Source organism: Gymnodraco acuticeps, unplaced genomic scaffold, assembly GCF_902827175.1.
Source record: "Gymnodraco acuticeps unplaced genomic scaffold, fGymAcu1.1, whole genome shotgun sequence".
Taxonomy (NCBI): domain Eukaryota; kingdom Metazoa; phylum Chordata; class Actinopteri; order Perciformes; family Bathydraconidae; genus Gymnodraco; species Gymnodraco acuticeps.
The window spans coordinates 1,758,390-1,785,370 of NW_022991375.1; the positions used below are offsets into that span (position 1 = coordinate 1,758,390).

Sequence of the window (26,981 nt, forward strand, 5' to 3'; positions counted from 1 at the left end):
GTCTCAAAGAATATTATATTTAGTCTTGTCAAAAAAGTTCAGTAAATGGGAAAATGTAATTAGTTATGCTTAATTTAGAGGTTTCAGGCTTTTGGTTTGTGCATGGCTGACACATCGTTAGTGTGATGAGAAACACCTGTGAATTCCTACTATGAGTCAAATCTGTGAATAAGGTTTATATTGTAATACAATCATTCAATCTGAGCATACACATATCAAAGGATTAAACAGACAAGTCACATCAGAATTTGTTTTTAAACATTTTTATTAATTAACGCAACTTACAGTCAAGCCAAATAGTGAACTATATTAAGTGATACGTATTCACATTATGTCCTAACAGGGTTTACAGCATATCTTGTGTTCTGTAAGCATAAATTGTTAACAAAAATAAGGAAATGTAAAATAGAAATCAAAGCTTACACCTTTTACAACAACAAGAAACGAGGAGCTTAGCAGTAGATGTGAACAAATTAAAATCAGCAACATAAAGACCCCAACCAGAACAGGAATGACAGCAAATTCAGTTTTGGCATGTCGTGGTTTAAATAAGGGAGGAGAAAGAGATAGAAAATAATAAAATAAACAACTCAAAACGAGCTCAGAATAACACAAATGAAGGGAGGTTTGAATTCACACAGCTGTGCAGCGCTGCCTGCGCCAAGAGACTTTGGTCACTTTGCTTCTCCATCATGGCTTACAATGAAAATAAAAAAGGTATAAAATGAACATGGCCAATGAGGGGAAAAAACAAGAAGAATGGAGTGTCCTGGAATCTGCGCATGAATGAATAGGGCAATACATTTTATATTTGTTAAAACTACCGATTGTCCTCGGTCTTTCTTAAATGAGCGAGAAAAGTTTTGCATTCCACTACAACTCCAGGACAGCCCCTACATTCATAGGAGGTAGATAATGACGCGACGCAAACTCTTCAAGAAACGTGTCTGAACGGGAATCGAGCTCTCTGTCAATGCTGTGAATTTGTAGTGCATAATTTGTTCAACTTTTAAGGCCAAATAGGAACCTCACGTGTAGATCTAAGGCTATTTTTAAGACAAAGGTGCAGAAGGGGGAGGTTTGGGACGGGGACACAGTCAGCAGATTCAGCCCTTTTTCACGACAATACCTGAGTCAACAGTCGTGTCAAACCACAGAGCCTCGCAGGACGCTTGGTGTGCGCTTTCCTCAACTAAACCCCTTTTTTTGGCTACACATACAAACAAAAAGACAGAGCACAGAAATATGATGTGGCTACAAGTGAGATTATGAGATTTGCGTAGAAATTGCATAAATGACACGTTATCATTTGGCCACAAACATACTCTTTTGTTTCAAGAGAATCAGATTTACGGGTTGTGGCGTGTGCACAGCCTGTCGTGACATTCAAACCTCCCAAAAGGGGGAACAAATTAAAATGTTATTGGACAATATGAAGTACACTACAGAAAAAAAGTCAATGCAGCATATATCAGGCTTATGAGGTACTCCATGAATATATATAGATATATCAACCTTTTTAGAAAAGCTCTTCAAAATCATATTCCTTATAATTCCTATTGATAGCATAAAATACCTCGTCAGTTTCTTTTTTTACTTCCCGCCCAACCTCATTTCTTTTTGAGACTGCTTTGAAAGTGCATACACACAAATACTGATCGTTCTATGCAGCATCTACACGCAAGGTTGCAGGATAATTACAAATGGTTTTGTATATGTGACGCAGCAGATGTTGTCAAACCTTTAAAAAAGGACTCAAACCCAATGTTGGGGCAGATGGAGAAGAGAGATCCGACAAAAAGGCACACATAGAACGATTACGAACAAACACACTGAATGTTTTTAGACTGAATCACAAAAATCTGCAGTTAATGGCCGCACAGCCTCCTTGTACCTTTCGCTGAAGCCTACAATGCTCTGCTACATTGTTAAGTATGTGTATATTCCCTTTGTGAATTGTTGCATGCAAAAACTACATCTTATAACCCCAATAAAAACAGCGTTGAGTTTGGCATATTGTAAGAGAAGCGGAAATGAAGAGTAAAAAAAACAGGGATCCAGGTTTTATTGCAGTACTGGGTTAACGCGGCAGGGAAAAGTAGATATTTAATAACGTGGAGTGGCTATATCCAGTATGAAACCTAATTATTTGAACATTCTGGTAAAACAGGAGAAGCTAGTTCCTAATATTGAGACAAATTAAATGACCTACTTGCAAAGTGTCCTGCTAACTCATAGTTCATTGAACATTGCCTTGACCTGCATTCAGAAGACAGACTGCTGTAAAGACTAATCATCCACAGCCCACGCACCAACATTATTGCTGTACATACATATTTCCATAACACCGCCACTACAAACATTCCTCAATATGGCCGACGAAGTGATGTAATTACTTTATGCTCCAGTCATGATTTCACTTTACTTCCCCACATGAGTCCCAGGTTGTGCTCGGTCGGTTTTTAGTTTGACTTGCATGAAACAATTAGTCTCCCAATTACAAAAAAGTGGTCCCCTAGAATGTAACCAACTAAAGCAACCACCCAGTCAAACACCATCACTTGGTTTTCCATTTATTAAGGTTCAAGAAAAGAGCAGTGCTCTCACACAATATTGGCTTGTATTGGTTTGGTCACAACTATTTGTTTGATTTTTGTTACCATTATTATAAATGAGGGCTAATATTAGCTAGCACCCGACACTGCTCTGAGGTAGTTTTTTTTTTTTTCAAGTTGGTAAATAAAAAGCCAAGTCATTCTGAAGACTAGAAATGCTTTGAAAATACAAAAATACCCACGAGTCTTGCATTGGATACATGTAAGTCAGCTGGATGGCATTGGTTTGGTGAAGCTCAGTAACAGTTCTACTCTACAGACACACGGTCCAACGGTCGCAGCTCCCGCACATTTGAGCTAGCTTACACCTGCTAGAGATCAATCATCCTTACTCCAACCCATTTAGTTTGTTGTCTATGAGGCTATAAAGTCACTTGTTAATGTCCATACATGCCTACACACACACTGACGATTATCATGACTTGATGCCTGACAGTTACAACATAAGCATGTCACGCTGTGGACAGTAATCAAATCATGTTGGTAGCTCTTTGAGGCTGAACTTTAGCATTGCAGTTTGTAGGGCTGAATACTAACATCATGTTAATGTTTTAGCAGGTATAATGTTTGTAAACCACACAAAGCTGGAAATAAAACCACCAAAATGTGAAGTAGCTGCGATCGGTGGACATGTGGCTTCTTCTCTCAGGTCTACCAGTAGCTCGTTTGAAATGTGTGCTCAATAATGTAGACGTGTAGATAAAAACAATGATATAGGTCAAGTTTAACTGCGAAGACCTTGTGGACACCACCCGAGCGTCACATGGCTGCAGGTAATGGTGTGGACATTGGCATGATAATGACTGTCAAGGAACAAGAGGAAAAGTAGGCTGAAGCCAGCCAATGCCATGTATGTGATCAAATGTACTTTTTAAAATCTATAAAAAACGGCTGTGTCATACAATTAGCAAAAGTAAGGAACACAAGCAACACTCAACAAGTGGCCCTGCGCTGATGAGTTAGTGAGCTGATCTTGGGAGGAATTTGAAAGGGATATCAGACCGAGGGGATAAAGCAGAAGCTGAAAACTAACAGCAAACAAGATCACACATCAAAGCAACCATCATATATACATAACTGTTATGTTACAGCAACTCACGAGTGTGATGCCGGAAATAGAGAGAAACATTGTCTGCTAAAACTACAGTAGCAAACATCGCAACTGTAGACCTGTATACCTCCTCAGTGACAAGATGAACGATACCAGCTGTGATGTGGGCGATATCTTAATAAATGAAATATTAAAAGAAAGAAAGTAATACTTTCTGCTATTATTATATCCTATAAATAAGAGAGAAACACCCAAAAGGAAAAGGCTGTACACAAGAGGCAAACATGAGTATAAATGTACTGGATGGACAGCCTGTATGATATTACAGATCACACTAAGTACATTCATTGTTAATATTTGGAGCTAAGAAAATAGGTTCTACTCTACAAGAGGTGTCTTTATGTCAGGAATCATTTCTCTACAAGAGACGGATGAGAGGCAGAGAGACGTTACTATACATTAGGGATGGGAATTTGAAAGCAAATGTATATTCGAATATTCGACCCCCCAAAAAACGGTTAACCGGTTAACCGAAATGTACATATTCTATAAAAAAAAAATGTTCAGAATTTTTTTTTTACCCAGTTTTTTTTCAATAATTTTTGGAAATAAATAAATACATGTTCAAATAAGTGTAGAAACCAAGTCGAATTTGTCAAATGTATTGAACTGGTGACCACAGTTTGACAGCTATAGGCCTACAGCTTTCATGTGCAGAAGCGATTCACAATCAGGCCAGCTGTAGAGAAGACCCTCAGCTGGAACGGAGGTTGCGGGTATAGCAAGGTATAGCATGTATATATAAGTTTCATTTGGCATAGTTTGACCTCTACACCGCACTCACTAACCTGGTCGAAATATTTCCACACATTACTCCTTTTTGACGCCATGTCTGTTGTGTAGGACTCTTCTTAGATAATAATTACCGGACTATGATGACTGGTAAAATATGTTGAATACCGGAAAAACTAAATCTCTCCAGTCAAAATGTCTATACTTTGCCGCCACACACGGTTGCCAAGCAGCGCTTATTGTTGTTTAGGCTGGCCACTCATGTGTCGCGAGTGTTGACAGGGGGCGGGGGAGCACGCTCATGAACCTCGCAACGGCTGCGGAGCGCATTTGCGCCACATTTGGGCCTAAGATGAGGTTTGAGTCTGCGTGATCTGCGTGTAGGGAGGGGCAGCAGCCATATCATTGGCTAGAACTAGCTAGATCTGATGGATTTGGACATAAACACGAGTGAAGTATAACCGGACGTGAGAGAGAGATCAGCACCTGCAGCTCTGCCCGCTGTGAGGGACTGGTGAGCGGAGCAAAACACACCTTTAGACGTCAACTAACACATTTGGCTATGGCACTGTCGTATACATTGAATTATTCAATTTGATAATATGTAATCAACTTAGGCATCACTCCCAAAAACAAAACAAAAATATATTCATAACTCATATTCGAATACATGAATAATTATTCGAATACCTGAATAATTTTGAATATTCGTTCCCATCCCTACTATACATAGGGTCGTAGTTTGGAATAAACAGATTTATAGGTTGTCGAGCATTATTTTATTCCGAGACCATTCGAAAGCAAAAAGGTAAACTTCACCTCAGCCGTTCGGCCCTATAGTTGAACATACTTACAAATAAAAAAAGATTAAAATTAACTGATGATATGCAACTTATTTTACAAACCAGCCACTTCTACAACCTGCTTTGTCCAGGACACAAAGACAGTGTAACTGAGGTGAAGTGATGTCATTAGGGTTGCCAGCCGGGCATTAACCTCGGCACCTTTAAACATAAAGCAGTGCCACATTCATCCAGGCTGTTGTGTTCAAAACATATTATTGACTTAGCTCATCATGATCAAGCAGATGTATGTAAAACGCCTCTTCAGAATCTTGATATGTATAGTTTATGTTGGGGTCTGACACATAAAGAGGCCTTTATTTGTTCTATTCATAGTGAACGTGTCAAACTACTCTTCATCCTCGCAGCACTTTGGGATCCAAGCCTCGGTCCGTAGCTAGTCGGCTCTTTTCAGAACCTGTCAGTTATGTTGTTTTGCATAAAGCACCTTTCTTCCCCGTCACTCTACAAAGGCAAACCACCTACAAGCTTCACTCGGCTTTTTTTTAACATTTAAAAAGGCTTTAGGATATTTCTCCAAGACGACATGTTGAATGTTGGTTAGCTAGGTAGAATCCATCTTGATGAGCAGGCTTGGCTTTCTAAAGAGCGCACACTGAGGCTTTGAAGCCTGTTGGATACGCCTCTTGTATTTTAGAAAAAGCCTATGCCAACTGCTCTTTTGTAAATAAAAAACAGCTGCCAGTCTGCCACTCTTTAATTATGCAACAGCTACAAAAGTCCATTCTTGTTTAGTACAAAAACAACATTGTCAAATGTTCGGAAAAAGCAATGCCGTTCTGATCTGTCATTTTAAGGTGCTGGTGTCGGTCATGTCAAACAGGAAAGAAGCAGTAACAACGAGTACAAAGCCGTCTCCTATAAAGACTACTTGATGTTCTGAGTTTCAGCACTCTATCATTTGGGACACTTTCCAACGTTCTCCACAATGACATTTCCATTCTCAGAGCCAACACCAAGGCTTTCTTCTGTCTCCATAAATCAGAACGCAAGATTACAAGAAATGTTCAATTCATGTTGGCATTGGATTTTTAACTGATGAAAGCTTTCCTGAATACCATAGCTTACGATCCTATTTTCACACGGATGTAAGCGTGTGGTTTCCTCGATTGGTTTTTAGTCTGCAAGCAACTCTAACAGCACCGCTCGGGCGCATTTACAACTTCTCCAACTCAAGAATACGCAGTGATCAAAGCTGATGAGGGCTTTGCATTTGTCGGAAATTAAGGTGTGAAAAAAAAAAAAAGTCTCATTTACCAGGTGCATAGAATAAAAAAGGAAAAATAAAAAAGGGAAAGCTGTGTGTGAATACAAACACACTTCAAGAATTTGGTCGTACAGCTCAACGCCCGTAAAAAGGAACACATTCTCTATTATCAGTTTGAGTAAAATATGAAATAAAATGTCACCCTACTACATAGACTGATAAAGCGCCATGCACACCAAGCGTTTAAAACCTCTACTGTCAATGCAAGACTCAAACAATGCCAATTAGATAGATAGCAGGGGTAATTATACAGAAATGGCCAGCAGTGTGATGTTACCATAACACTAAAACAGGTAACAAGAGGTAGAACACACGGCCATTTCCATACAATTACACCAGTGTCACGCAATATGGCCGAGCCTCCTGCTTCCATTGAGGAACATACATCTATAGAAGTCATACCGACGTTCTGCTATCAAAAGTGCATCCAAATGTACATGTTGTGAGACCAGCACCGATAAGAACAATATTGACATCATAACAGTAAGTACATGATTTTCAGAATGCCCCACAAACACAGTCAGTCGGATTTCGAGTTGTTTTACAGGTTATGAGTAAAAAGGGTAAAACGGAGACGTCGTCAAAGGGAGAGAAAAGATCCTCAACAGGATGAAGTATCTTTTTTTTTGTTGATAAAAAGTCTTGTTGACCAGTCCAGTGAGGATTTAAGGTGTCTTACAGTGAAAACTTCTAGCACCTGAATCCAAGGTGTCCTTTTTGTGCTTCCATGTGTTTTGAATATCAAATCATGTAAAAGTTTGTAATCTTGTTTGGCTAAGAAAGATTTTGTGTTACAAAGGATACAACAAGTTTTTAGGCTATAAAATCTACAAATGACCACAAATGCTTCATTCCGTTAGAAAGGCATGAAGACGCTGATAAGCACTAAGAAACGCTACTAAATGCAACATGCTAAAAAACGACAACAAAAAAACCCTGATTATCTACCCTATAAAAGGACCCACATGTACGTGAGACGGCCCACTGCTAAATGTCTTGATTAAAAATGATGCATAGTTAGAAAATATAGACTACTCGCGTCCAATCAACACTATGCGAACCTCTGCGAGCTTAACTTAGTAGTAAAACTTAGATGGGATGTTAGGAAATGTATAGAATTATTAGTAAGACCGTAACAGTCTTAGAAGGCAAGAGAACATTTATTATCTTTATACAAATAGACAGTGTTAATTTAGACTACATGTGGGCAATTAAAAAAAAATCTCTATATTTTCAGCATCCTCAACTGAAAGCTTATTCAAAATATACCTTATTACCAACATTACTATATCATATAAAGACTCACAAAAAGTCATTTGCATAAAACCCAAGCTTTTGTGCGACAACTGCTCGCTCTTAGTTCATGGAGCAAACGATATTTTTTAGGGGAATTTCAATCAGTTTTACTCTTACATGTTGCAGCTTTCACACCAATGTACCGAATGCCTGGATATCGAGACGCCACACAAATATCCCGCCCTGACAAAGAAACTGCAGAAAACACCATCCTGCTGCTATATACAATAAAACATACAAGTAGGGTTAATGTGTAAAAAAGGAAAGAAACAAATACATTTATCACAAATGCCTAAAAACACGAGTCAGCTACATGCATAATTATACAAAACTGATTGAAATTAAGTTAGACTTTAAAAACAGACAAAAAAGGATTTTATCAAGTTCCTCTCTACGTTCATTTCTAAATCATGTGTTTTTTACAAACACGGCTCAGGCTACATCAGAAAGGTATCCTTTTTGGGAACCGGTCCCAAAACAGTCGGCATGGGAACACTAGTGTTACTTATGACGTCAGTTTAGCCTAAGAAGAGAGGCAGATATAATTGCTGTATCTAAACGCTGAACCCCTTAGAATAAACTGAAAAGTGTTGGTCCAAGGGTTGTAGTAAATTAATTGTCACCAGATTTGGCATTAACTGGTCATCTGTGTCCATCAAAGAAAAATACTGAAACCCCCGCAGATGTGGGCGTCATATTTCAAGGTTCCCACAGAAATGACAACAGAAAGGTGGTCTCGAATGGCACTTCTCATCACATAGTGCCCTTTGTGAGAAATCACACTTAACCCCCAATATATTAAGTACTTTTGTCCTGATTGAAGAACCCAGTCTGGTCAGTGCACTTTGCTTTGATTGGCTGATAAATAATGGTTCTTAAAAAGGGGCAACTCTTTAGGCATATCATATTTACCAGCCCCTCCCCCCCCTCCCATTTATCTTTTGATGAATTTGATCCTTCTCCCTTCAAGCACCAAAACCCTAACAAACTATAGAAGCAGGAGAAAGAGGGTAAACGGCTTCTTCCAAATGATAAATAACCTAATGTCTAAAAAGTGTAGTTTTTTTCTATCAGTGTACAAACTTGTCCTTTTGCTTCCATACTTATTTTCACAAATAATAGACACACACTTATGAACAACATGAAAATAAAACCTCTTTCAACACAAACCCCAAGAAAGAGGGATGCTTTAGCATCTTACAGTCTAATCGCTGGCTTAATTTGGGTGGGTCCGGGGCTGAAGTACAATTGTAGACGTGTGGGTCACTGACAGGTCAGTATGGTAGGGATCACTATGTGAAGCCACTGTATCTACAGCTGACAGTGAGACAGCGAGGGCTAGTGTGTTCCATCAGTGGGGTCTCACCCACGCCAACCTGGGGCTGTCTGCTCTCAGGCAAAGTACATGGTGCGCAGGGTGTCCTGGTGGATCTGCACGGCCTTAGCCAAGGCCTGTTGGTCCCGCCCGTTACTCTGGCCCGATGTATGACTGCCCTCCGCACTGGAACAGGAACAAAAAACAAACAGTTTATTTCAGGGTTTTCATTCACTTTTGATCTGGGAGAGATTCAAGAGAAATGGGGATGTCAACGGTTACCATGTTAATCACCGAGAATATTTGTGATCTGTCAGTCAACATTTTAATTTAAGATACATAGGTTACTGCCACTAAAAGATACTTTGCATTTTGTATTACATGTCATTTTTGCACCTTTTTCTTGAATAATTAGCTACCTAATAATGTTTTGTGCTATCAAAAGCTAAATTGTCCAAAACTGACATAAGTTATCAGGATAAATAGACAGAAAGTGCTGCCCTCACCTGTCGTGCTCTTTGTCCACCAAGTGATAGCGAGCTCTGAAAGCCACCAGGTGGGCGTAGTAAGCTGGTGCTGGGATGGAGACTGAGCGGGTGCAGCGCACATAGGTGTGGCAAAGCTGATAGGTCAGGACCTGCAGTTCATCTGCAGAGAAGTGGTTGTCGTCCCAGAGCACGTGGTAATGAGACGGCCTGCTGGTACCCTGCAAACAGCGATCAGACGACAGGCGTTCATGCATAATCAATTGAAATTGCCCCTCACCTTTCTATAGAATACTTCACAGGCACAGTGACATCTTTGTTCAGTTACAGCTCTTACCTGAATGCCAGCGTGACTGCAAAGGTAGAAGTCAAACTCTGATGGGTGAGTGATTTTGGTGTCCACTGTGGTGCCTGCAGGAATGTTGCCACTCTTCCCAACCTGCAAAAATCCACACAGATATGCTTTAGTGAGGGAGGAGGGTTTCCCTACACGTTTGGAAAATACACTTCATTTTGTAGGAAATAAAAGACACTGCATAAAATTCTGATCCATGCACACTTAAAAAAAAATGAAACATCCATATTCAAATATGGACATGGTATTTCCAAGTAGGACTTTAACTGCTAATGCCGTGCCACTAAATGACTAAGGATTACCCACTGTCCCCAATATAGGAGCATCGCGTGAGAGAGTACCAACACCTGCGGCAGCTGGCTTTGTGCCAACTGTGCATGGCAAACATCTTTTTCCACTGCTGGTTCACTTTTAGAAGGTAGCCGTAACTAAGTACCAAAATATTGCATAACTTTTGTCTCAAACTTGTATGCTTTCTCTTTTGTGTAAATTAAGTTAGTTACAAATCTGACAAAATTCCTATTCCAACCAATGACTCAATACTGACCCTCTCGTTTCTGTCCATACAGAAGAGTCTCGTGTGATGTCTCTTCTGCACGACCACAAAGGTGATGCCCGGCTGGTAGTCCTTCTCCAGTTTGATGCAAGCCTCCCGGATCGCCAGCAGCTCATGCTGAAGGACCTGTGACTCAAGAGGTATTCAAGATTATCAGATGAAAAGCTGCATAGATGATGTTTCAATCTAACTAAATGTAAGGCAAGGCAAGTTTATTTATATAGCACCTTTCAACACAAGGCAATTCAAGGTGCTTTACAAAAATGAAAGACATTCAGACAAAGGCATTTAAAAACAGTCATTAAAAAGAAAAGATAATAAAAGAAACATTAAAAGAAAAAATACATGAATAAAAAGTACATGAATAAAAAGTTACAGTGCAGTTTAAGATATGAATAGTTCACACAGAAGTTCCACTTTACTGATGAACACAACGTCTCAGTTTCAATTAAAAGCAGCGACAAAAAGAAAAGTCTTTAGTCTGGATTTAAAAGTAGTCAGAGTTGCAGCGGACCTGCAGGTTTCTGGGAGTTTGTTCCAGATATTTGGAGCATAATAACTGAACGCTGCTTCTCCGTGTTTAGTTCTGACTCTGGGGACAGAAAGCTGACCAGTCCCTGAAGACCTGAGAGATCTGGGTGGTTCATAATTTAGCAGGTCAGAAATATATTTTGGGCCTAAACCATTCAGTGCTTTATAAACCAGCAGCAGTATTTTTGAAATCTATTCTTTGACACAGAGGAAGCCAGTGTAAAGACTTCAGAACTGGAGTGATGTGATCCACTTTCTTAGTGTTAGTGAGGACTCGAGCAGCAGCGTTCTGAATCAGCTGCAGCTTCCTAATAGATTTTTTAGTGAGACCTGTGAAGACACCATTGCAGTAGTCGAGTCTACTGAAGATAAAAGCATGGACAAGTTTTTCCAAATCCTGCTGTGACATTAGTCTTTTAATCCTAGATATATTCTTTAGGTGATAGTAGGCTGATTTAGTAACAGTTTTAATGTGACTGTTGAAACTCAGGTCAGAGTCCATGACTACACCTAGATTTCTGGCTTTATCTGTTGTTTTGAACATTGCAGACTGAAGCTCAGCGCTAACTTTTATACGTTCTGCCTTGACTCCAAAAACCATTACCTCAGTTTTATCTTTGTTTAATTGGAGAAAGTTCTGACACATCCAGTCATTGATTTGTTCAATGCACTTACTCAGTGTTTTAACTGGAGAAAAGTCTCCTGGTGAAAAGGTTATGTAAATTTGTGTTTCGATTGCGTACTCGATTTCCACTGACCAAAACACAGGAATTACCGTTACACTTAGCTCTGTGATTGGTCTATATCTTCTGATATTTCACAGTTTTCTGTGCATCAGCCCTGATATGTGTATCACCTGGTTGAACTGGCCTTCAGAGATGCCGTCGCGGTAGTAGATGATTCTGGTGGGCTTGAAGCGGGTGGACTTGTAGAATTGGATGAGCAGCTCCCTCACCATGGTGGCCAGGTCCTGGATGATGTCCTGACGGTGCTGCTGCACCCGCACTGTGGCACAGTATCTGCTGGGATGGGCATCCATACTACCAACCACCTGTATAGGGAATGTATTTTAGTATCACGTGAAAGGAGCAGTCCAGGCTCTGCCATAACATACATTTTCTGTCATTAAACAATGAGTTGAAAGAGCTCCAGAGATGGTTGGTGGTTATCTGTGATTTTGGAGCTTGCATTACACCCCAATAAACTATTTAATGAAAAGTAGATTGCAAGTTATTGAGTGTTACTTACAGCAGCGATGGAAGGCTTTTTCCCATCTCCTGCAGGAGGATGAGTCACATCTGCACCAAGGAAGATGACAGGCTGCTGGAAGACCAACGGCCTGGAGAAAGAACGCAGAGTTTAGACAACATCAAATGTATCTTTTCAAAATATTATGAGTGCCACGATCTGAAGGTATACACATTGATCATTTCTGTGTTTAATCATTAGTGTCTTCACTAACCTGCCCTGCGGGAGGAGGATGTTGTTGACTCCGCCCAGCTTGACGTTGATCTTCAGACAGAGGTTGGAGAGTGTCTGAGGCGTCGTCTTCTGAACATTCTTCACCTGCACACACTGCGTGGCCATGCCAAGAACTGTGTCCCCGACACGCTTCACCTCAGCTGCACACATTACAATAAATACATATCATTTAATTAAAGTCATCTTATAAACAGATGTTTTCTGTTCCTGCTCTGGTGCATCACATAAGGTGTGTGCATGTATACTGATCAATCACTGCTAATAACGGTGACTTTACATCAATCTGATTTAGATAAATACGTCTGATGAATCATGATCTAAAATAATCCTAATTAGCAGCCATAAGTGAGGACAAACCTAAATCTGTTAGAATCAATAAGACGTTCAGTTTGCAGGTTGCAGGAAGTTGTTTAAGAGCTAGTATTCTGATTATGGCTATTGCTGCCAGTCAGGATTTCACCTCATCTCTTATACAGTAATATAAATCATGCAGCACTAAAACAGACTGCATGAGCGGACCCCTCACCGTAGACAGGAGTCTTCCCCGGCAGGATGACCACCACCAGCTGGAGGCCCTGGTAGGTGTACTTGAGGTGTCTGAACATGGGCTCCACGCTGTCTGCTCCCTGGGCGTATTTACAGAAGCAAGGCTGGCCCTGGATGGGCATCCCTGCGTCCCTGGAGATCTTCCTCAGCTGATCTGTGAATGCTCTGAGAGAGAGAGGAGGGAAGTGTTTATTGACAGTTCGGTGAGGTTTAGGTAAATAAGTAGTTGCATTTCCTGAAAGTTGAGTAAAAACTGCCTCTGAGCTTCCTTGTGTATAGCTTGTTTTTTTATTTATTAAAGCACTACATATCTAAAAAGACCAAAGCCAGATACAATACGACAGGGATATGCAATTGGCAAATCCAGCCCCGCAGTGATATTTGCCCTTTGAGTATAATGTTAAAAAGTATCACATTTTAATTTAAATTTTATGGCCAGGGTGCCTTTATTCCAGAGAGGGTGTTTCATTGAGAGATAGAGGGGAAGACATTGCATGAAAACGTCTGCGGGCTCGGGTTTCGAACCCACCTACTAGCTACTGTAGTGACAACTCCTGTCATTTATTGCATCTCTGCGTGAATGATTAGATCATTTCACCTAAATTAAATCAAATGATGTTGACGGTTAAATTAGCTTCACATGTAGAACTACTGAGTTCTGAACTTGCCATTTAGATCTAGAAAGGCCTTGGGGCTATGTTGTTTGATTTCATTAAACACAATATATGCACTCCACTACGCTGTTGTAGTATTTACTGTATCTGAAGCTCTTAATATGCTCATATTTCAAGCCATCTTTTTCCCGGCCCCTTGCTTTGGGTCATTTTCATCAACCGGCACCCATTCCAAACTAATTGAATAGCCCTGCAATAGGACCTTTAGGTTGTGCACATTCTAACATCTGCATCAACACTGACATAACGCCTGAACTCACCCTGTATAAGTACACAAATTAAATTGGCAAAGGCATTGTAAAAGAATGGCACAGCTGTACATAATCATGCTCTGTTACGCCCCTGTAGAGCTGAAATACTTTTGTCCTCAGGGGGCCATAAAGCGAAAGACTCTAAACTGCGCTGTCATGCCAGTTGTGTAAGACCCAAATCAGAGAAGACAGCTGTGTGTCGTTTCTCTGCTCCGACTGCAACTACAGCTCATGGCTCAATGTATCCTCGTTTGTGCATTCCTATTATAAAAAGGTGCCTTACATTATGCATGAACTCTTATCAAGCCATGAAAGTCTCACTTACTTAAGCAGGAGTTCAGTGCACTGTCTCTGAGGGGCGAAGCAGGCGATGGCCCACACTTTGATCTCGATGCCGGTGTGGAACTGCTTGTTCCTCATGTCCCAGACTCCCTGGATCGGTGTGGCTATTGCTTTGTTCTGAACATTGGAATGACACTAGCCTTATTATTATAGTGCTAGTCACTGTACAGAAAAACATTCTAATTACACATATGACGTAACAAATCGAACAGGAGATCGACATACCCTGCCTCCGTACAGAATGGAAGGTGCTTGGAGGACACGGCCGTTCACTTCTGTCATCTCGTCCCTCACCATCACTCCAAACTCACGAACGTAAGGGTCGTTGTTGAAGTTGGCACTCCTCATCTGAAGAAAAACAACAACACGCCAGTTAAATAAAAAGATGACTGGCTTCAGTATTTCATAAAAGTTAAGCTAAGTTTGACACTACAGGTTCAAAGTGTCTCAAAGAAATGTCAATCGTTTTTCAAACACATTCACAAATATTGTTTATTCTCATTTCAAATAAGCCCAATTTTCTAAGCATAATACTCAATGGCAATGTTGCTATCAATCTAATGCAGAAGATATCTAATAGCCTATTTTTGAAAATAGTACAAGAAACAGGCCACGCAGAATCTTGAAAATATATCTTCTCTTTGGCTGCTACCAATTTAAATTATTTTCTCCTAAGTTTGGACTTATTATTGGAACATTGTGTACGTGACACTTAGAGGAAACTGCCTTCAATAAACATTTATTTGAAAACGACGTACCAATTTACTGATCTCGTCCTGGCGGTCTGGGGCCGATCGGGCTGTGGCACGAATCATAGTGGAGGTCTGATTGTCTGTCAGCTTTTTGATGCAGCGCTGTCCTGCCACTATGTTACACACCTGGAGAGGACACACAAAACATGACCGGATTTAAAAAGGGGAACATCCACAGCAAGCGGGTAAAGTTAGTAAGTTAAGGAGTTTAGTGGTGCTCACCTCTAGAGGTAGGTAGGTGTGCTTCTGCTCCTGTCCCACCTGAAGACACGGGAGGTGGGGGTATCTCAGGATGAGCTTGTACTTGTCTTTGAAGTACTGTGCTACTGTGCATTCAATAGTTTGGCCATTTTCCTGCTGCAGGGGGAACCTGTGGGAAGAACAACAGACAATTAGGTCAAACAAAGCGAATCACATGGGCATTAAAAAAAAAGCCAATAAAATCTTCTAGACTGATCAGTCGATTGCATTAATGGAGCCCAGTGAGCAAAGACCAGGGTAATGGCTAATTAAACACTCGGCATGTTTGAGATATATACAGTAGCACTGACAGAACTGTTACTATCATATATATTTTAATGATTTAATGTGTTTAACTGAACTGCTGAAACAATTTCATAACATTCATCTGCTACTTAGTAATTATGTATCTAATATATCATTCCAATAACTTGTATATAGACTCGTATTGCACTATTCCACTTTTATTTTCTCACTTTTTTTAAAACAATTTTTCTTTTTTGTATTACTTTTAATATAGTATACTTTAATATTTTCTGCTTATCTGTATTATTGTGTTGCATTGTTGGAGAAGCCTGTGACCTAAGATTTTCAGTGACATAATTACTCTGTAGCTATGTTAGTTTGACAATAAAGAACCTTGAACATTGAACAAAGATGAGACAGAAGAGCTCTCTAACGTTTGGTGGCTGGCTGGTCTTCTGGTCACGTTGCACACTCTGTACTTCCTCTTCATCTGCCCACAGTGAGTGATCTCCACCTTCAGGCCTGGAAATCACATTGAACCGAATTTAAAAAACAAAAACAAACTTAAAGATTGAGAAAGAAAAACTTTAAATAGCCACAACAACGTGAGCTTTGGAGATTTTCTCACCTTTGATTTCCTTTGTAAATTTCACTCGTTGGGAGTCTGTTAAGGGCTTCTGTTGTTCTTCAATGCTTTTGAAATCCAGGACCTCACACATGAACTCAATTACAGGCTGGGCTTTGTAGAATGCAGTGGCAGAAACTGAAAATAAAACAACAAGCACACAGAGGTGAGATTCATAGAAAGATCTTAACTTCATTCAACTTGTGCACAATGAAAAAGGAAAGTTACCGTCGATGTTGAGCATCATTTTCCAAAGGGACGGCCTGACAGACTGGTGGAAGCCGAACCACACCTCTCTGCCTCCACCGAGGGGGTTCGAACATCCCTCTGAGGGGGTGAAGAAAGAGCGGCCCACAGGGGTGTACCTGTAACAGAGGAGATGATAAGCCTGGTTAACATGTTCTGAGAAACAATTGATGAAAGAAAAGTGAAATAGGTCATTAAACAAGCATAAGACTCACTAGGTATTTTAAATGTATGACAAATATGTCAAAAACTTCTAGAGGGACAATCATCCACAAATGAAGCCATGTTGAATAATTAAAACTCACCTCATAGAGGGTAAATGTCTCATGACCACATCCAAGGCTTGGACGGTCTCGAAGGGGACGCTGGGTAGCCGCCCGGCCAGAGCCTCGTGCAGCGCCTGCAGGCTCACGCAGGAGACCCACTTGATGGAAACTTTGAAGCTGCGGTCTTTGCCTTCACCAGGAATGGTAACCTCAAGCTCCACCTGTGTGGTGAATGGGCAAGAAAATAAAGCAATTTTCCAAAAGTGTAGATGTTGTTGTTGCATGTTGTCCATAAAAATGTACATACTTTGTCTCTGCCTATGGGCAAAGGCATGGCGGTGTACAGATTCTTCCTCCCGTCGTACACCGGCTTACGATCACCAAAGATCTGCGTTTTAAAGTGCTGGACCATGTGCTCCACAATTTCCCTGAGGACAAAATAAAACAAATAAATAACGTTTTTTTTAAAAATGGTCTTCCATGTACCAGGAACAGCAGATGAAATATACACATACAAATAGACCTACCGGTTGACCCTCCTGGGGCATTTCTCAGGCTTAATGTCGATGTCATAATGGTAAACCTCCAGTTTGGGGATTTCCATCTCGAAGAAGTTGGCTTGGAGCTTGATGGTCCTGCCCATGGTGCCAAAGTCTGGCCGAGATGGTGGCTTGAACACATATTCTGGCACTGGGGAGGATGGCGGGTCTAAATCAGGGGGGTCAAAAGTGGGAAAGTGGCAATTGCAAAGTAAGTACCGCATTACACAGGCATCAGAAATTTACCAGTTAGTATGTTGTGATTCCATAAATAGATAGAGAATTACTAGAAAGTTAATGTCACAGTTTCTCAAATAGCTCATTATGGAAACCATTTTTTTCAAAACGTTTCAAAGCATCAGAAAAAGAAATTGTTCATTCTACATCAAAACAGAGATAATAATAATAATAATAATAATACATTTGACTTATATAGCACACTTTAAAGACAAACGTCATCTCAAGGTGCTTAAATAAAAAAATTAAAGATTACAAGTTTTCTTTAACTGGTTAACATATGCAAAAATTATCCAGGAAATGTCTTGAACTACAGTTATAGGTCATCAAATATGTGATGCGGCAAACTCAAAAGGTCCAATGTTTTCCCCCAAAAAATAAGGGAAATCTTTGTTCGGGATTTGATAGGCAGAAGTTATTCCATCTGAGTTGTGAATAAAAGAAATATGCTGTCATCCATGTGTGTGTATTACCCTGTAGAAGATACACTAAGCCTTCATCTTTGATAGACAGGCCAAACCAATAAGCTCCATATCTGCAACTTCAGATATTACAGTGAGACTGGCAGGGCTCCCCCTGAATGCCCCTCAGTGCCTTATCTTTGTGACCCAGTCCATCCAATCAAACAGAATAACACCCAAATAACCTAGTAACATACGGTGGCTATAATTTAAACCTTCAGTGTGTTAAAGTGCACTGCTACTCTGAGCACGGAAATGAGGTGCATTGAGAGGAAATTGAATATCTACAATGTCTACGCCTTCATCGACGCCAAATTTGGTGTCCAATTTCTTGAAAATGTCTTTGTATTCAGTCAGAAAGTCAAATTGTAATTCAAATAAATATACTGGGCTGCTTGAATGGTGTAAAAGGCATGATGTTTCCACTTAAACTGGACCAATTCTGGGACCTGTTTAAGGCTTGGAAGATGAAATATGGGAAAAAGCTTACCAGAGCCTGTTGACCCGGAGGAACGGGGTGGTGCCTCCTGCATCTCGGTGGCTACAGAGGACAAAATAAGGTGTCAGGAAGAGTTGTAGAAATATACATTTAGGTAATGCATGACAGAAATAGGTTTACTGTCAAATTAAATTGACCCATTTCTTTATGGAGCAAGTGACAAGAGGCAGCATTAACACTCATCTATACTTCCACTGCATACACTTGCTTCATTACAGCATGTCTAGCCCTCTTATCGCTTCCACAACACCATCGTCCATAATCAAGGGCGACTTTCTCTAAACTCTTATCAATATGCACACAGAAGGCATTAAGCAAGCTGGCAATCTAACTCTGCAGAAGCCTCCCTTTCTCCTGAAAATACCCTTATCCTACACGCATATTCATATTTTAGTAATATAAAGCAACCAAAGACTCCTAAAACAATATAAAATTGAAGAGAACATACATTTTAGTGATGCAATTGTTTTTGCTGCTTGATCCTCTGGATAACATGCAAATGGCATGAAAATGAAAATGCTATTATCTTTTATTTTAACATTATTAGTCTCATTGCCATGGGTGTCAACTGCTACAATGTTACTATAACTAGCCTCAGCCAAACTTCATATGTCTACTTTCTCGTCTACTCTTTATATAACCAATGTAATTGAGTCTATCTTGAGTCTTGAGTTTCTTAGACAGACCAATTTGTTGTTTTATATCGTGGTTAAAAACGATGCAACATGACTGGAATGACCAAATCGAAGTTGGATACTGTTATCCAACCATAGCTAAGATTGTTGATGAGATTAGATAGCATGGTCGGCCGTTAAATAATGCTTTACTTATGTGCTTTAGTGGAAAACTGCAAGATACAAAATAATAGCCATTTCCTATCAGTATATATGCTGTATTAAGTAGATATACGCTACACGATCACACTTCGTGATATAACATTGGGAAGCTAACTAACCACAAGTTAGGAAAACGAGGCACCGTTGAAGCTAACGTGGCTAACAGGAGCTTCTTGTTGTTGCACGCTAGCTAAGCTACTAATGCCTTCACTTAAGACTGGGCGACATATTCTTTTAAAAAGCATATGTTGCTTTTATTATAACTAATTAGCTTTAAGAAACAATATTATGTGTGCTATCAATGTAAACATAGCAGCTAAAGCGTCCAGTAGCGTGTTAATGCCGCTAGCTGCATCACTTAGCCGGTGCTAACGATAGCCGCACCACTTACCTCCAGTAGAGGAATACATTTTGTCGACTTTTTAAGCGTGTGTCGTGGACGTACAGATACTCCACTTTATTTAGGACAAATTCCACCCAAACTCATGCGGGATCGAAAAGTATATATATGTACAAGACCGAAGGAGGAAGCCCAGTTAAAAAAAAAAGATATTTAGTTAGCCGAGTGGTAAATATTTTGAGTCTCTCATCCTCGACACGGCCCCATCCCCCCAACACACACAAAACGGGAGCTGAGAGAAAAGATAGCACCGAGAACACACATGCAGCGCAAGAGGACTCCCTCCCTTCTACTTCCGGCTTTGGGTAATTTCCGTTAAGCAGCCAAAGCCTTTACACCATTTATTTTTTGTTGTATAGTTTTATACAACAAATTATGTATTTTACGACAAAGCCCAATAATATTGATTGTTGTAAAGCTATAATCTGTGACACCTGCTATAGCTTCAAATCTCTGTAAATGAAAGATATGATAAACCCAGTATGCACTGTTTTTTCCAGTGTAGATAAAATGACAAAACACATTCACGTATTACATTTTTAACCAGTGTTTATTTTTAGACGTTTTACACACGCGTGAAACGCTTTAATTTTGCAACAACGGTTAAATAAAATGTGAATAGGGGGGGAACTATCTTGTTAGCTGAAGTATACGAGGTTTCTCAATACTCACATTTCGACTCCTCGACTCCTCGGTCCTCTGGTAGTGACCCGGAAATGAATTTCAGCGCGCCATTTTGAAGGACATCTAATTTCTCTAAATGCACACAGAGGACCGAGCATCGAGCGTCGAGGAGGCTCTCTGGATGAGCTATAACCGAGGATACACTGATGGTTCCTCCACGGATGCATTTCCGGGAACGGTGGAGGCGTGACGCACGGCCGGACTTATCTCAGCCAATGACAGCTCTGCATGCATCCTCTGGATAGTAGGCTTGTTTGAGACAAGCGAGACCTGCGCAGTTACGATCAACGTCTTGCTAGTGCGTTGCATGATGGTTAGTCATAGGCTTGTTTGAGACGCGTTGCGGCTCGCCTCGAAAGTAGACGAGAATAGCCGATCGCAGCCGGGGGAGGTCTCAAAAAGCTCGCCTGAAGTCGGACAGCTCGGAGTCTTCTTCTTCTTCTTCTTCTTCTTCTTCTTCTTCTTCTTCTTCTTCTTCTTCTTCTTCTTCTTCTTCTTCTTCTTCTTCTTCTTCTTCTTCTTCTTCTCGGTTATTTGGCGGATTGCAAACCACTTTAAGGTGCATACCGTCTATGGAAGCAAACAAGAGACAGAAGTATTTGAATTGTATTAGACACCGAATTTATAACATTGAAAAATCATGTATCTAAATGTTTTTGCTCCGAATTTACCTATGTGAAATAAAAATGTAAAAATTCAAGTGAAAAAATTCGAATGTTCAAATTCAGATCCCAAAAATTCGACGTCAAAAAATTCGATGTATAAAATTCGATGTCCAAAATTGCGATGCAGCATCATCCGGGCTACGCAGACAGGATAAGCAATCGAGCCCTAATGCAACTCCGACTTCTGGCCTATCAGAGCACGGCTTTGTCAGTCATGTGATCACAACAACCCGAGACAAAATGACGGAGAACAGTGGGGCTCGCCGCTCGGGTAAGTAGTCAGTTTGTGCTCTTTATTTTACTAGCAGTGAGGGCTCGACAGCATTTGTATCTTACATTAGCTAGCTAAATGAGTGAAGTAGCCTTGTGCCTTGCTGTTAGCAAGCTCCGTTACCATTAATTGAAGTGAATCACAACGTGTGTGTGTGTGGGTTGGTTGGGGGTGACGGTTTGCAAAGTAACGTAACGATCACTTCGGTTAGATAAGTCAAGTAGACCATGCTACACTATACGAAATACTCTCTTACAAAAGCCCTGCATTTTAACATGTTAATGTTACTTTAGTAAAAGTATGCTAGTATAATTAGGAAAGTGTTGTTAAAGTAGATACAAGTTATACTATTATATTATATCATTTGATTTATTGTTATTACCGATGCACGAGTTGACTTAACTGTTGTAGTTGGAGCTCATTTTGAACAATGAGCTAACTAATTATTACTTTCATAATGGTGTAATGTGCCAACTATTTTCTACATTAATAGATGAAGGTCTGGTTTGTTTAAACTCTCAAAATAGTATGACCAGAGCCCTAGAGACTCTAGGGCTCTGAGTAGGACATGCTGTCATAATTAGTCCGAAGTGACACCTTTACAATGTTAAAGCTGTTAGATAAATGTAGTGACGTAAAAACTAAAGTATTCAAGATAGTGTAGTGAAAAAGAGATGTTTTTGTTTTTTTTAAACGTTACCAAAACAAAATCTCTTGTTTTGGACTGACAGTAATAATTCAAGAAATAGTAGATAAATAAATACAAACACATCAATTTGTTGTGGATGGAACACAACAAATGGTGCTCTTACCTGTGATGCCTCCTCCAAACATTATAACCAGACTGTATCATTCAAACTATAAGTAACAGTTCTAGCTACTTGACTTCAGACGAACAATTCAAAAGACAAAAACAACACAATTTATTGAAAGACCAATCTTTATTTCTCTCCTTTTGTTTGTGTTATTAAACCCTGTCAATCTAAAAAACTGAGCAACTCAACAGTTAACTTTATATTTCTTATTGTCCAAAGCATCTATTACACTATTTGTTCCCCTCTCATATTCACAGGATGGATGATTAGAGACTTTGGGGGAAACCTCAGCTTTATGAACGTCCTGTCTGTTGCTTTGGCCAGAGAGGGCTGAGGGTCTTTCCCTCCTCGCAGGGAAAGACCCTGCAGGCCTGAGGGAGGAGGACCAGACCTGATGGAGGAGGACCTGCACCAGCTGCACCTACAGAACTTAGCCCATGCTGGGCATAGCTGTTACCACCTGCACAGGCCTAGCCTGTCAATTAACAGATTAACATTTAGTGTAACTTATGTATATTATTTCGTTTTTATTTTAAAAAAATGGTGATGGTTCATGCTTGATAACTTTTAGTTCACATTTCAATAAATTGTATTTGCACTCCTTTTGTCCGTTATTCTTGCTGAAAATGTTAGATTACACATTCACATCTGAATGAAGATTGGCACCATTTATTTATGACGTTGCAAACTCTGCGGTACAAGGCACAAGTGATGTGAAGCTCAAAGTGAGGCAAATGCATTTGATCAGCTGACTTTTTTTTTTTGCCAAACTTTATAGGCCTGACAATAATCACATTGTCTCTGAGGTGCAACGTAAAACACAAAACAACACAAATGAAGTTCCTGTTAGACTACAAAACTAGTCAGTGTGCAGGTCTTTGTGTTACAATACAAGTGTCTCTTAGTGAATGTCCTGTACTGCTCTTAAATCTCATAACATCAGCTTCTCCTTTCCCTCTTGGATGTTCTTCTGGACCCTCGGAGAAAGAGAACATGGTGAAGCAGTCCTGTCTCTCAGGCATGTCCTTTCCTAACAGAAATATCAAAAAACATATTATTGCAGAGCAAGTGTGTTATTTAAGAAAGAGGTGTGTTTGTTTGTTCATAAATATAATGATTTTTTTATTTGAATGTGTTTTTTAAATCCAACAGTGTACTACAAAGATAATCAGATTATGAATAAACCGTTCTAAATTCATCAACATTGAAATAAATGTATTATTAAAATAATATTTAACTGTTATCAAAACTTAGTGCAACTGTAGAAGCTTGCTCTGTCCGGTTGTCTCACTGAAAGACAAAGGGTCGCAGCTCTCACTATGTTCAATAATATTTGCCTTAAATACATTGAAATATGAAAGTTGAACAAAAAAGTGATGTTGCTTGGTAAAATGTAAATGTAACCTTTTGCTAAGAAAGTCCACTCAACATCACTGATGTGTAGGAGATCTAGTATTCAGTCATGTTTAATGGCATGTCTATCAGTGTATTAGAGTCATTACTTTATGCATTCTTTGTAAAGCATGAAAAAGGTGTACCATGGAATCCGTGCTGAAGTTCTCTGCTGTTAGGACTCCAGATCTGTCTCTCCTCCTCTGGTCCAGGTCTGTCTCTCCTCCTCTGGTCCAGGTCTGTCTCTCCTCCTCTGGTCCAGCCTGTCTGGATCACCTTAAGGACACTTTGAACAAACAGATGTAAAGTTACATGCGTGGGTTACAGACTTCTTTACATGCAAACTACTTTTTATCTTCTTTTAAAAACAGGTCATAATCTTATTGTTATACTTAAGAAATGGCTGGATATCACAGTCCTTATACTGTATCAGTTTGATTGAGTAGTATTGTGTAGGTCCTTTTTATTTTACTGTTACTTTGGATGAGGTTTTCATGAGTCAGTCAAATTAATTTGTTTTCAAATGCCATATTCATATGCATCACACACGTAAGGGTAAGACACAAACCTATTGAACAAATGCAATGCAATGGATAAGCTTAATTTCCACTGAAGTCACAGATAACGTCATATATAATATTTAAACAAATCATTTCCTTGTCACTAAAGCATTGACTACGCTATTCATCGTCCTTAAATGCAGGAATTAAGTTACATGTTCCGTTGTACAGCCACGATGAGGCTGTTTCTCAAGTGTGATGATAATACAATTAAAAGAGGCATTGGTAATAATATTAAAAACAACAATGTTTGGGTTCTTTCGTCGGATAGGCGGTTAGCTGCAATAAATAACTCCAGTTCAACAAACCATATTACAATATCTAAGGGAGCGTTATTTCTGGACCATCTTGAAATGTGACGTTCATATTTTAAAGATACACACATTTCATTGTGAGGTTGATTTAATATACACTAAGCCTCTCTTCAACAATACGTTGAAGTTAGCTAGTCTATTTTATGCTATAGTAGAGCATAGCGAATTTAAATGAACCTTAACAATGCATACAGTAACCTAAATAGCAAACTAACTATCTAACGTACAAGGATGACCTTATTTTAGCAACCTCGCACAGAAGCCTTTTGGTATACAGTGGCATCCCACTTAATGTTTTACACTCTTGGATGCTACGCATAGCATCGTTAGCACAGATGGAGCTACGATTGCTCAAATGCTAACCCAACTCTAAACATTCATTAACGTTAGCTTAATAAAAACACCAGTAATATAACAAAGTACGCAGGGTTGACTTACCGAAGAAACTGCATTCATGGACGGTCTGTTTCAACCGCAGATAAATCCTATATTTGCAGGACGAATAGTCCACCAGGAACCAACACAACAAACACTGCCGAGTTCAAGTAGTGTTCTCCTCATGCGCTGAGCCGCTGTAGCATCACGGAGCTAACCGTGAGACAGAGGAGCTAGGAGCAGCAGTCCCGTTGTCATGAAGGGGGAATCTAACTATATACAGAATGTGTTTTTGTAGATCCAGGCTAGAAACATGTTCATTTTATTATGTTAAGTTGGACATTTTAACATAGGGTCTACGGAAATTGCTCCCATCTGCATCCATCGCCTATAGTTTGCAGCATTGGGCTTCACCGCACTGTCCCGGGGTTTGCCGCTTGGCTCTGATAGGCCAGAAGTCGGTTTGATTGCATTAGGGCTCGATTGCTTATCCTGTCTGAGTAGCCCGGATGAGGCTGCATCGCAATTTTTGACGTCGAATTTTACACACCGAATTTTTTGACATCGAATTTTAAACACCAAAATATTTGACGTCGAATTTTTTTCACTTGAATTTTTGGGATCTGAATGTGAACATTCGAATTTTTTTAACTTGAATTTTTACTTTTTTATTTCACCTAGATAAATTCGGAGCAAACAAAATTCAGATTCATGATTTTCAAAGTAATTATTTTCAATGCTATAAATTCGGTGTCTGATCAAATTCAAATACTTCTGTCTCTTGTTTGCTTCCATAACCGCCACCTCCGGAGTCGGCTTGACTCGGTTTGCATTTATAAAGAATGCACACATGTGTTTAATCGTTAATGTCAGATATGTACTAAGTAAATACATTTGTTCCTGCTCAAGATTAGATTCAACTTTATTGTTATTGCACATATTACAGGTACTGAGACAACGAAATGCAGTTTAGCTTCCAACCAGGAGTGCAACAAGCAGTAAAGTGAAAAGTAATGTACACAATCTACAGAATAAAATATAGAATGAATTGAATGATGAATAAACAGTGAGGGGTATGAATACACTAGATATACACAGCAGCCTGTGAGTAGTATGAACAGTGTGCATGAATATGCTAAGATATATAAAGTATGAAACGGTAAGCAGTGCAAGTATAGTATAAAATATATGGATATTAATTTCATGAATAAAACATTGTGGAACAATGATGAAAAATGGGAATGGATGTGGCGACGTAAAACTGACACAAAACAACAACAAACTTTTGCCGAGCCAATTGGAGAGTTTCATCACCAGCACGTGGTAAAAACCACCAACACCGGAGGTCCCGACGTGTAGCAGGCTCTGGAAAGCCAAGTATCGCCTCCACCTTGGAGTGGACAGGGCGGATCTCCCCCCGCCCCACTACCTTGCCAAGATAGGTGACGGTCGCCCTGCCAAACTCGCACTTGGCCAGGTTTAGGGTCAAGTTTGCCTGACCAAGCCGGTCAAAAACTTCCCGCAAACTAACCATGTGCCCCTCCCAATCGTCAGAATAGATGACGAGGTCATCGAGGTAGGCCTCACAATTAGCTACGCCTGACAGCACACGATTCACCAGCCTCTGGAAAGTCGCAGGCGCGTTGCGCATACCAAACGGCATTACCGTATTTTGCAGGAAACTGTCAGGTGTCACGAACGCAGAAATTAGTTTAGCGCGATCCGTAAGTGGCACCTGCCAGTATCCTTTCAGCAAATCCAGCTTGGTTACATAAGACGCACTCCCCACCCTGTCGACACAGTCCTCCATTCTGGGCAATGGAAAACTATCAGGCCTAGTCACGTTATTTACTCGGCGAAAATCCGTACAAAACCTATCTGTCTTGTCTGACTTATCAACCAATAAGCACGGCGAGCTCCATGGGCTGAAACTGGGCTCAGCGATATTGTTAGTGAGCATGTATTCCACCTCTTTCTGTAACCGCGCCCGCTTATATGGATTCACGCGATACGCGTGCTGTTTAATGGGTAATTCCTCCGCCACATCGATGTCATGTTGTAATACGTTAGTGCGCGAAGGAATATCGGAGAACAGCTCACAATGAGACCCAACCAAACGCCTGATATCATCTCGCTG

The 26,981-nt window shown here is 40.1% G+C and overlaps 1 protein-coding gene across 6 annotated transcripts; it reads right to left on the reverse strand.

The window, feature by feature from the left end:
• Positions 1-7,066: 7,066 nt before the first annotated feature.
• ago2 (argonaute RISC catalytic component 2) lies at positions 7,067-20,457 on the reverse strand. Of its 6 annotated transcripts, none has more exons than XM_034240812.1 (20): positions 20,441-20,457; positions 18,529-18,574; positions 17,324-17,524; positions 17,104-17,224; positions 16,836-17,017; positions 16,513-16,649; positions 16,288-16,422; positions 16,094-16,181; positions 15,396-15,543; positions 15,180-15,299; positions 14,647-14,769; positions 14,405-14,556; positions 13,135-13,319; positions 12,589-12,748; positions 12,375-12,465; positions 11,983-12,177; positions 10,587-10,727; positions 10,022-10,123; positions 9,706-9,905; positions 7,067-9,385 (listed from the first exon to the last, which is right to left on the reverse strand). In XM_034240812.1, the coding sequence occupies exons 2-20, from the start codon at positions 18,564-18,566 to the stop codon at positions 9,277-9,279; spliced, it is 2,628 nt and encodes an 875-aa protein (XP_034096703.1). In that variant the 5' UTR covers positions 18,567-18,574; positions 20,441-20,457; the 3' UTR covers positions 7,067-9,276. The 6 variants fall into 6 exon arrangements, with proteins under 6 accessions (XP_034096703.1, XP_034096699.1, XP_034096700.1 ...); XM_034240808.1 differs by lacking the exon at positions 20,441-20,457 and adding an exon at positions 19,760-20,016; XM_034240809.1 differs by lacking the exon at positions 20,441-20,457 and adding an exon at positions 19,760-20,016 and having other exon boundaries at positions 10,587-10,721; positions 17,324-17,519; positions 18,524-18,574.
• Between the last annotated feature and the right edge of the window lie 6,524 nt (positions 20,458-26,981).